At 36.8% G+C, this 11,936-nt stretch overlaps 1 protein-coding gene across 1 annotated transcript; it reads right to left on the reverse strand.

Annotated features, from left to right (window-relative positions):
* Positions 1 to 1,400: 1,400 nt before the first annotated feature.
* LOC124304326 (uncharacterized) lies at positions 1,401 to 8,381 on the reverse strand. Its single transcript, XM_046762368.1, has 6 exons — positions 8,161 to 8,381; positions 6,836 to 7,009; positions 6,542 to 6,743; positions 6,029 to 6,224; positions 5,869 to 5,954; positions 1,401 to 4,597 (listed from the first exon to the last, which is right to left on the reverse strand). Exons 1-6 carry the CDS (start codon positions 8,345 to 8,347, stop codon positions 1,438 to 1,440), a joined length of 4,005 nt encoding a protein of 1,334 aa, XP_046618324.1. The 5' UTR covers positions 8,348 to 8,381; the 3' UTR covers positions 1,401 to 1,437.
* Positions 8,382 to 11,936: the final 3,555 nt, after the last annotated feature.

Consider the following 11,936-nt stretch of genomic DNA (forward strand, 5'->3'; position numbering starts at 1 on the left):
TTTCAGTTTTTTTTCTGTAAAATTTGACTAAATTTCCCGAATTTTCCATGATGTTTCGGGTAAAAGGAAAATTTCAGAATATTTCAGGTTTTGCAAAGGTTTTAGATTTGAAAGTGGCAAACCTGTCGAATGGAAATTATATTTAAAAAAAAAAATTCGTCTTTTTTTGTCCCTCTTGGCGTTGTTTTCGGTTTTCGGCGAAACTATGAATGTTAGAAGGATGAACACTCTTGAAATTTTTTTGACGTTTCATGATTTTTTTTATTTTATTTGACGTATTACCATCAGAAACTAAAATTCAGTCGCTTGTAGCTTGCGCAATTATCGTTGGTAGCTGAAAAGCCGAAAAACGAACTAATTACGTGCAAACGCTCTACTTGATGCATATGTACATTGCAGACATTTTTTTTTTGCGTCAAACTTCCCCACAGAATGGATTCAGGTGCGCAGAATTTCGATCTGCTACAGATTCGTCAATTTTTGCGGTCTGGTGACATTTTTCAGACTGAACCAGAAGCTTTTGATTTTCTACATTTCACAAAAACATAAGAAAATATAAAATTGCTATTTTTCGTAGGAAATTGTTATCTTTGGAAAGCTTTTTTTGATGAAACGACGAAATAGTACGGAAAACTGCGACATCCGCAATTGCCTACACGATGAAAAATCAATTTACCCATAAAATTGAATCAAGACTTCATAATTTTTCGTAAAAAATTACGAACTGGTGCAAAAAACGAGGGTCGTCGATAATTTTTTATATCAAAAATTTAAAAACACTTCACTGGCTGTAAAGATCGAAATATAATTCCGCGAAATCTTGTAGAATTCTAGGAATTTCTAGAAATGATTGTCCATAAGATTGTAAATATCTAGTAAAAATTATGAAGTACCATCCTTGATTCACCGCTAGATGTCACATCTCTCTTGCAATGAAACTTTACCGAAAACAAGTCAAGTATCTAGTAGATAGTTGGTCAACATCAAAAGACTGTTCTAATCTTTTTGGTATGATCCTAGTGGATTTGAAGAATCTGTTGCATATTTAGAAAAAATTATTTTTACGAAACTAATCATGAGTTTTCGAATCGAAATTGAAAAAGAAATTAATCAATATTATAATTTCGACCAATTTTATATTGGAAGAAATTGAAAATTGCTCAAGTAATACAGAGCCGGTGATCCACATAATTCTCACCATAATCAGGAGCTGAAGGAAAAATTGTAACCGCATAATACAACGAGTACGTATAATAAATATTCACATTTATTTCTTACTGAAAAACACTTACAAGCAAAATGGAATCATGTATTTTCGTACAATATATCACACACAGACACGCGTAGATCCGAACCTTGAAACTAAGAATATTTTACATTATTTAAACACTCTAGAGACCGATATTCGTTAACTGATCAATCGGCAACGACAGTGATTCAATGGTCGACGTAATACTTCATCATTCCTTTGAGGTATTCTTCCATCTGTAATCGATTCGTTTGATGCCTGAGTTCCTCGAACCACTTGTCAAGCTCTTCCATTTCATTTGTTGGTTCACATTCGTCCCGGTCAGACAAAAAACTACTCTCGTCGATATAACTGGACGAATATTTTGCATGTTCACGATCATTTTGCGAGTTATTTTCATTGACAATCGAACATTGCTGTTTGAAACTTAGCGGTTGATCGTTGTACACGAAGTTGTTTGTTTGAATGGGTACGAATTTCGATTTCTGGCGCACTGAAAGATTCGGAGATGATTTTTTTTCCAAATTGAAGCTATCGTTGTTTACTCTCGCTTCTGGCCAGTCATTCAACTCCACTGACTCCGACGTATCGGATGACGAATCTGTAACGTCACCGTCTGATTCTTGACAATCATTTTCCTCGAGCTTTACGAAGGATTCTGTCGCTTTTTCAGCTTCGCTCACAGTCGATTCTTCCTCCGCATCATCCAGAAATTTAAAAAACGCCATATAATCAATGTTCCTCAAATTCGTTCCCCGCAGCCTGTCGAAATTTTCCCGGGATTCAAAGACGGATAAAAATTCGTCGTAACTGGTAATCGAGTCTGAATTCCGTTTTTCAGCAACTTTGGCTAACGCAGTTTCACGTATCTCGGAAAAACGCGGATCGTCAATCAGGCCAAGTATTCTCTCAAACCTTCGGGCACACAGTTCAATTGGATCGACATGTATCAGGTATTTGACACATTCCTCCATGCAGCTGCGCTTTTCGTCGCTGAATCGCGACGAGAATTTCTCTTCATCAAATGCGGATTCGAGGGTTTTTAATTTCGAGGACAGTTTGTCGGATTCTCTCGCTTTAGGAAAAGATATACCCGAAATCCTCGAAGATTCTAGCTGCCAATAAGATTCGATCAAAGCGCAGAATTCGTCTTCGTTCATCGCATGAACATCGTCGAGTTGCGCAACTTCGAATTCCATTTGACGATATGCTTTGAGGCATTCCAAATACTCTCTGCTTATCAGGAACCACAAATTTTCCCTCAACCTGGAATAAATTTCGGTTGATGATTCTTCAACCTGATAACTTATTTCACATTGGTCATCTTGCAAGTCCGTCGAGTCGGAATCGGAATCGGAATCGTTTGAATCGTACTGTGATTTCTCGAAAATCGAATCGGTCAGATTGTTTAACGATTTGCTCATAGAATCGTAGTCTCGATAAAACGATTTGAGCCGTTCCTTTGAGAATCTCAAAAATTTTTTACGCTCCGAAACTCTGCCCGTGACTCTTTCTTCCAGAATCTCATTGCTGTTTTGTTTTTCAATTTTTTGCTGCTCGACGAAAGATACCAGCTGCGAATAAGACATTTTGCCGCGAACAAGACGTTTCAATTCCAACTCGTATCTGTCCTTTTCACTCATGAAAGCTGTCGCAATTCTGATTTTTTTCAGCGCTACAGTCTCGTGCTGAGAATTCGATCGCAAGCATTTCACAGCCTCGCGATATCTCTCAATATCCATTTTGGAAAAGACGAGCATCGGCAGCGGCGCCTCGATGTTCGTTGGATAGGGAAAGTAGGTATCAAGTTTTGACCTGATGACGGGATGTTTCCTCCTGAACTCGTCGACTTCCCGGAATATCTCGATTCTCACTGGTGGACAGTCGTCTAGGTCACTTTGAATATCCGGATACATGCACAGAAGCGTCTTTTTCTGCATCTCTAGGAACGTCAACTTGGCCGAATGGCGATTTTCATACAACAATCGATGCCAAGTGTGGCTCACACGATATGCCGGAACCTCTGTCAAAGACTTCAGGCAACCAATCTCGATATTGATCTGTCCCTTCCATTGCATCAGCTCGTTTCGCGTCAGCTTTGCGTTGCTGGAATTTGAAGTGTTGTCAAAATTCAGTTTCTTCAAGTCGCTAACAATATCCTTCAGCTTTGGAACACTGTCATCATTTAGATCTCGTGCCGACAATTCTTCTAAACTTGTTTCCAGCGACTTGATCATATTTTCCGCGTCAAATGTCTTTAGACTTTTAGGTTCGCTGTCAAATTCGCTTTGCTTTTTCTGCTCAGCTTTGCTGATTGTAGAACATGCTCTGCGTGGCCCTGTTGCCGTGTATTTTGCAATTGCTTCTTGTGCCGCACTGCAGTCGTCGTCGTTATCGGACAAATTTGACAGATTCAATTCAAACTTCGTATTTTTATTCAACTCTAGCAACGTCGAACGTTTTTTGTTATCCGATTTCACCGTGAATTTATGCACTCTGTCATTTAAAACTCGCTCACGCTGATCTTTTGTACATTTTATCGATTTCGAAGGGATCTGTTTAGTGGAAAATACATCATCCTCGTCGCTAAATAAAGATTCCAATTTAATCTTACTCTCTACGCACTTTGGTTCAAAATTGTATGATTCTGTGTCAATGCGACTACACGACGAGACGCGAACATTCTTCGTCTCGTACTGACAGTTTTCCATTTCAGAATTCGTTTTCCTCGCAATTTTAGTGCCTTCAGAAATTTTTGCGCTGACATTTTCAGGAGTTGGGCTCATATTTATATCAAATTCAATCTCCGTTTGCTGACTAAACCTAGAATTGCATTTCGACGTCTCTTCAATCGTGACAAAAGGAGCTCCATTTGGAGAACAAAGAACATTTTCAGCGGGTATTTCGCCATCCTCGCAATCGTTATCAGTTTTTGCCGACATTTTTTCGAATCTCGAGTCGTTTTCCATCCAAATGTCTTCTGGATAATTTTGGGGTAGTTTGAGGACTTGGAATCCTGCTCCGCCAACAGAGCCGATCAGTTCCCTGAAGTTGTCGAGTTCGTTGTTGGCGATGATCGTTATCGCAATACCGTGGGATCCGTACCTTCCGGCCCTGCCAATTCTGTGCAAGTAAGTTGCTCCGTCTAGCGGAACATCCAAATTGACAATAAGGTTGACGTTCTCGGCATCTATGCCTCGTGCTGTGAGATCGGTCGTCACCATTATCCTACACTTAAAGTCCTTAAGCTTTTTGAACCCTTCGATACGTTTGCGCATCTCTTGGTTGCCGACTATGTATATAGCAGAGAAACCCATCGTGTTGAGTTTGTTGCAGACTGACTGAGCTCTGAAAATATTAGTTTGATATATGAAAATTAGAGCAAATGTTACGATTTTTCATTTCAAATCGCATTAATATAATTAAACACCTCGAAGATTTGTACGATTTCAATCCACAATGGCTTATTATTCTCAAATTTGGTGAACAGATTCTTTTTTGTGAATAGGAACTCAATCTTGCTTTTTCTTTAATCTACATCGATATCTGCATAGTAATTGTGAAAAATTGAATATACTGATGCCAATGATAAAAAAAAGTTTCTTAGTGGGATTGTGTAGTATAGTTTTCTCAACAAAATAATCTGGCATATGTTTTGGAATCGAACTACAGTAGACGCTCGATAATCCAGCCAATGTCTAATCCAGTGCTTTCTGTAATCCGACATGTGAATTATGTATATGTAGTATTGTTCATAGTGTTCAGTAAAAAATCCGTAACAAATTCAAGGAAATTTTCAGAAAAACACACGAATGGAGATGGCATGTGGCTCTGTACATAATCGGTGCGACGTACAAGATATACATTATTTTTGCTACAACCTGTTGTTAGTAGGGAATAATGAAAAACGCGATTCGAGGTGGGATCCACGTTTTAAAAACAATTACTCAGTGAACACAAATAAATGTATCATTCGCAGTAAAATTTAAATATAGAATATTTCCAGGACTTTTTAATGACAAGCAAAATTCAAGGACATTTCCATGACCACTGAACACCATGAATATCGATTTCATCTCATCATTTTCACAATTTGTCAGATTACAAGGTACAGTCTTTCAAAAAGTTCCGAACTATACAAGGGGTCAGTGGCAGCATTCGATAGTCCGAAAAATTTGATAATCCGACAACGCCTTGCAAAACTTTGTCTACTTTAACCGCAAGTTGACTGTATTTTGTCAGATTTCAATCAATGTTACAGTCAGTCAAAATGAAAATTGGATTTCTTCATATTCTACAAAAATGAGAATTTCATGAATATTCAATATTCAGATATATTGTAATAAAATGAAACGGAAAAGCATTGATTCTCAACCCACTAACTTCCTTAGTCCGAAGAATATTGAAGATTTTAGTCAGAGTACAGAGATGTAAATACTATAGAGTTTGAAATACATCGACAATTTGTTTAAAGATTTGATATATCAAGTTCTTACTGAATTGTTAAATAACTGCTTTTGCATTCCTCCCAATTAAACCATTTCAAGCTAAAAACTTTCACTTACAACTACCTCATACGTTAATAAATACAATAAACAGTAAGTGTAAAAAAATTTTACCTAGATTGATAGTTCGAGAAAACGATGCTTTGCTTGAATGGTATTTTGGAAAATATTCTGGCAAGTTCGTTCACCTTTATTTGAACCTAAAGTCAGAAAAAATTAACACTGTTCCAGTTGCATCAATCCATAGATCTGTGAAATTAAGTTTCATACATACCTGTCTCATAGCGTTCGGGTGCTGTTGAACTACCGCTACGAATTGTCGCAGACCAATCAACACAGGACCGTCACTGTTTGGAGATGTAAGAATGGGAGAACGCATGTATCTTCCTAGAAAGGACTCGAGATCTCCAGGATAAGTGGCACTAGACGATATGACTTGCTTGTTGACCGGTAGTTTCGAAAATATGTAACTGAAAATTTCAAAAATCTGTGTACACATCTTTCGATAATTCTCTACATTCCTTCTTAAAAACGTAGAATCCCTGTTAAGACACGAGTCTAAAGCGGAATGTCTCAAGTATTTGTCATTGTAAAAAACATAGCCTCGAAAGAAAATTGTCTTGGACTTGGAAACATGTTTCATATCTCAGACAACCGTTTTCTAGCATTTTCCATCATTTTTGTAAGAAGATATTGTGTCCTGAATCCTATGGAAAATGTTAAATTCAGAATTGCCCAAGATTGTCATTGACATAATATATAAATGTAACATTATAATTCTAGTTACTTTATATCTTTTTGGAAGCTAACTTCCATCAGCTTGTCTGCTTCGTCAAGGACGAATAACCTGATACTGTTCACGTTGAGAATTCCCTTGTCAATCAAATGTTTCACTCTCCCTGGAGCGCCGACCGCCACATGACAATTGTTGGCCTTCTTACGATCGTCTTCAATCGATATTCCACCGATAAAACTTTCGACCTTTAATCCTGGAACGGAATTAATATTTACTACATGGTGTACGTGTAACTAAACTCACGTACCACATTCTTTGGTCCTGAAACAAATAAGAAATATTCACCCTCGAACTCCGAGCCAATGGACGTTATTACTCCAGCCACTTGCAGAGCTATTTCTCTGGTAGGTGCAAGAATCAGGACTTGCACACCTTTTACAGACATGTCGAGCATTTCCAAGGCAATTATGCCGAACACAGCCGTCTTACCAGTTCCGGATTTTGCTCGTACAATTAAATCTGTAGAGAGTATAAGAAAAAAGTATTAAAGTAGAATTCCTAATGTTTAAAATTTTTACAAGTTCGGATTGCCTGTATCTGCATTATTGTATTATGTGGTTGCCCGGTTTAAAGTTAAAGGTTGAAGCAATGAGAAAAATGGTCTATTTTGAAACTTTGAACAAGGTTGAAGCAAGTGACGTCAATGACAAGAAATATTAAAATTAAAAATCATCATTATTATTACAGTACACTCAATTTCAGATAATCCCAAAGTTACGGAAATAACGATTCTCATTAAATATAACAGGATATGTAGCATGTTGCCGTGTAGGGACTTTTTGGCTCGTGTAAGTTTTGTACTTGAGTTCGGCTTCAACTGCACTTTACAGTAATCAAAAAATTCTTATTTTATGCACACTTGACGAGAACATAACTAGACAAGTTGATCTACTGTGGCTGAAATTTGTACTGTTGATGTAACTAAGCGATAATAATAAATTACTATTTCACAATTCACTGTTTAATTTATATGACCTGTAGTTATAAAATGGGACTCTATTGCTTTAGTTGTGCCATAATTTATGATTTTATAACAATTCTTGAGTTTTTTGAAAATAATTTCACTGCGTTAATATTATGAACTTAAATCACATCTTTGTTCAACATATCATGATTCAATTATGGGATTGCAGTTGGTAACGTTAGTAAAGACATATTAATAGAGAAAATAAGAATACACAATTTTACAATGACTTTGAAAGTGTCAAGTTTGTACAATGTGAGTTACGTTTTGCTTCAGTGCGGTCGACTGAATTTTGAATCATTCCAAAATAGAGATAAAGATTTTTCCCAAGCATCATCGCATTAACATTCTGAATCTTAAACTCACATTGAATCGTCATCTCGATTCTCATAGATTAATTGAAACAACTATTGTTAATTGTCATTCGTAATAGAATGATATAAAAACTTACAGACCGGGAATTCAGATTGCGGTACAATCGATGTGAATGGGACGGTTGTCGTTTGATATTTATGAATGACAATGTTTGCAACACACCGCACAAATAATACGTGGAAAAGGGATGAAATTCATGGTGTTAAAAACATAATGCTTATTCTAATACTGACTATACTTTTTCAAGCAATAACTAATCTCTGATTATTACCAAATCCACAACGACCAAGCGGAATAGCTTTAAGTTGGATCGGTGACGGTTTCTGAAAACCGGCGTTTGTAAGCCCGTCCAAGACGCGTTGACTAACACCCATCTGGAAAAATGTGACATCTTCTTGAATTTCTATGTCGGTTGTACGGGGTTTTGAACCTATTTCGTGCGCCGTTTGACGGGACATTTTAGGTTATCGCGACTTACAACGCGTGTTTGACGTTTGAATGTCGTTTCGAATGATATTTGTCAGTACTGTCGGCACTGCTATCTAGAGATACTTGAGCAAACTACACATGTTCCCACCATTTTGACATAGTTCTGTAGGTGATACAGGAAATATACCTGTCGGTCAAGAAGACTCCTATGTGAACCCGCCCATACGAATTTCCGTTTACGTGAAGTTGAACACAGAAAACTCTAAAATCTTTATCGTTCTATGGCCCGTATTCATAGTCAGTTCTTAAATTTAAGCACGGTCTTCAGACCCTGAAGTCCTATCTCAAGTCATGGTAAACGAGGACTTAAGACCGTGCTTAAATTTAAGAACTGACTATGAATACGGGCCTATCCATCGCTAGAGACAACTGTCAAGCATCATATATATATATATATATATATCAGAGCATATACCACTGGAGGGAGCTACCCATCCGATTGACCTCGCCGACCTCGCCTAAATGCAGCCGAAGTGATAAGAGAGGAAAATATATGGGGCAGTCCATACTATTTTTACTTGAGTCGACCCTTGACCTCTCGCATTTGGCCCGTGATTTTTACATAAATGTTCTGAGTTTGAAAGACACTCTTTTTTTTAGTTTTTTCAACAAGGATTTAATTAGCTACAATCTTTCAAAACCATGTTTTTGATTGACACATCTTGAAAATCTGAATTATTTTTAAAAAAGGTTTTTTACGTGGGCTGAAAACAAATTAAAAACAAATAATTTCAGATCATAATCATTCTAAATTTTTATGATTTCGAAAGAACACTTCTCAAAAGTTGTCTTCGTTAACCTTGACAGGCTATGAAGGTAAAATTCCCTCCCAAAAAATCTTGTACTTTTCCAGCAGACCGTAAGAATTGAACCCCTTCAACGGTTATTTTTATTTGTTTAGTTCAACTTGATTACTTTTATAATACAACCATATTATGCGGAATTGTTTGAACTTAGATTTGAAAAAAAAAAATCTTGCCAGCTTTATTAGAAGCTGTAATATTTGAAATTAATTTCCGCCGGGTATTTTTTACACTCATTGCTACGAGAGATATACAGTTTGATGTTTGCCTGTCAGGGGTTAAATAAATAAGAAAGCACACTTTTAAATTTATTCTTTTGTTTTTTCATTATAATTATTCTATTATCAGTTCATAATTATTAAGTGTTATAAATATTAATCAATCGTTATGCATTTAACAAAGATTATTAAACTACGGACCGCTAGTCCTGAAAGTTAGGTCTCACCAGTTAGAGGGCCTGGAACGCAGGATCCAGGAGGTAGAGGACTTGGTGCTGGAATTTTGCAGAGCGCGATTTTCGTACACCCTCTCTACTACGCGCTTATTTTCGGACTGAGGAATTCTGCTAACTGATTTTCGTCCTCAAAGATTATCGATCAATGACGTCAGAAGAGAAAAAATTTTCGGTAACGTCGAAATTCAATTTCTGGACATCCGGACATCCGAAATTCGGATTTCAAACTTTAATACTATGTATGATGATGTACGAGGAGGATATGATGATTTGTAGTTAACAATTAGAATGAGTTATATACAACTGATTTCAAATTTCACGACTTCGCAAACATTCGTAACACCGTTGGTAATATCGGCTCAACTATGGCTGCATCAATTAATAACATACGTAACAACACAACAAATCATATATTACCGGCTTCCGAATTTCTTCACTGAAAAGATCAGTTAGTTAGTTAGACAAGCACAACCAACCAACTGTAAACGTGATTATCGTGCGGTAAATAAGTTTTTGCAACGAAATGACGAAAAGTTATTGTCTAGATAAAGAGTTTTTCACTTATTTTTTTACTTTGTTCCATGTTGAACATGTGTATAGATTTGTAGAGAGAGTTCACTTGTAATTCCTACAGCTTAAAATTTGAATTATTGTTGCCCAATTTTTTGTTCCCTCCGAGTGTTCAGACCAAACCTATCCTTTCCTTCCCATGTCCGCGCGCGCTTTTCAGCCCATCTGATACCCGGAATCTCTACCGATTGGGTGGATCGTCGTTAATCGTGAAAGATGGCGCTGATCGTTGCATGGATAGCTGTATAAATGACCGGGAATTGACGCTCGTAGAGTTCAGTTTGATCGAATCTACGGTAACGATAACATCGCCGCGGATCATCTTAGGTATCCTCATTTTTCTTAATCTCACGGCAACTCTCCACATGCGAGACAATACCATTGATCGTACACTGATACCTCATACACTCTTGACACGACTTTATTATTATATAATAAGGGGTTTTTATGCCTCAGCGGCTTTTCCCCTGCGAGTCAATAAACTGCAATAATTTTTCTTGGCTCAATCGAGTGTTTTGATTACTTTATTTCGTTCCATATCTCATCCTTCAATCCTCATTTTTTTTTTAATATAGAATCACGGAAGCCTTCCATGTTGTAAAGTTTTCCGACTCTCAAGCTTACCAATTAACCGCATCCATGTGTTTTTCGGATTCTTCTTCATTATCATCTAAATCAATTTTTTCCATATTTTCAAATATTTTGACGTGATAACGTCACGTCTTATAAATTCATACGCATGCACACAACACACACGTACAAACATACGCACACATTCAACTCTCAGACCAGAGGTAATGAACTATACAGTGAGACTACGAAGCACCGCACAAAGAGGAGACCCCGAGTATAGGATACGCTGTGTAATGTATTCCATCTCATTCTTTAGCACGTTCAATTCATATGTTTGTCTCTTTCTATAACGCCTCAAGTTTTCGTGTTACACTTGATTTTACTCCTCATATAATTTCCGTACCGGGCCCAATAACTCAAATCGTTTCTTAAGGAGTAAACTTCAAAAAATAGATCAGAAATCCGTGGAGAATTGATGTCAATGATTTTTCGTAAGCGCGGTCACTATTTTAACAAATAATACAGTCATTAAAAACTCATCAATAAGATTATAATTTCAGAATTCGCACTCACAATACAATTTTAAATAAATTTACAAGAGCATTTACTTTCCAAATTTAGTAAATTGTTAGATATTCAGTAAATTTGCAGTGTAATTGTCTGAAATTGAAAGTTTGATTACTTATTCGAGACTTGACATGGCAATTCTTTGGGTATTGCTGAAATCTGATACTATTAAGTATTTTGTATAAATTTTAAAGACGCACAATTTGAGTAGATTCACAAGTTGACTCAAGGCATGGAGTAAAGTCCAGATTGTCTATTGTAAGATAAAGTAGCGCGCATTTCACTAAATCGTTAAAGTGGAAATTACTACATCATTTTCAGAGCAACTGTATGTTACGCTTCCACACCTAACAGAAACGAACATACCTATTTACATGATGGTAGGATGTAGAATTGATGTTTGAAAGTCATACGTGTCAGGTATACAAAACACGTGTTAATCTACTAGTAATATACTTTTTTGCAACCACTACTCTGGACGTTGATCAGTAGAGTTGACAACGCAATAATCATGGTCGAAATTAAACGGCAGAAGGCTGCAAGTCGATACAACTTCTACATATACGATTATTCAACGCTTTTTCGTCAGTG

The sequence above is a fragment of the Neodiprion virginianus genome, chromosome 5 (genome assembly GCF_021901495.1).
Source record: "Neodiprion virginianus isolate iyNeoVirg1 chromosome 5, iyNeoVirg1.1, whole genome shotgun sequence".
Taxonomy (NCBI): Eukaryota; Metazoa; Arthropoda; class Insecta; order Hymenoptera; family Diprionidae; genus Neodiprion; species Neodiprion virginianus.

Excerpts from the sequence above, each read along its gene's own strand:
- LOC124304326 (XM_046762368.1), bottom strand. The coding sequence starts at position 8,347 with ATGTCCCGTCAAACGGCGCACGAAATAGGTTCAAAACCCCGTACAACC. Across the intron at positions 6,744-6,835 it reads CATTGGCTCGGAGTTCGAGG|GATTAAAGGTCGAAAGTTTT; the intron begins GTGAATATTTCT and ends ATTCCGTTCCAG. Across the intron at positions 4,598-5,868 it reads TTCTCGAACTATCAATCTAG|AGCTCAGTCAGTCTGCAACA; the intron begins GTAAAATTTTTT and ends TAATATTTTCAG.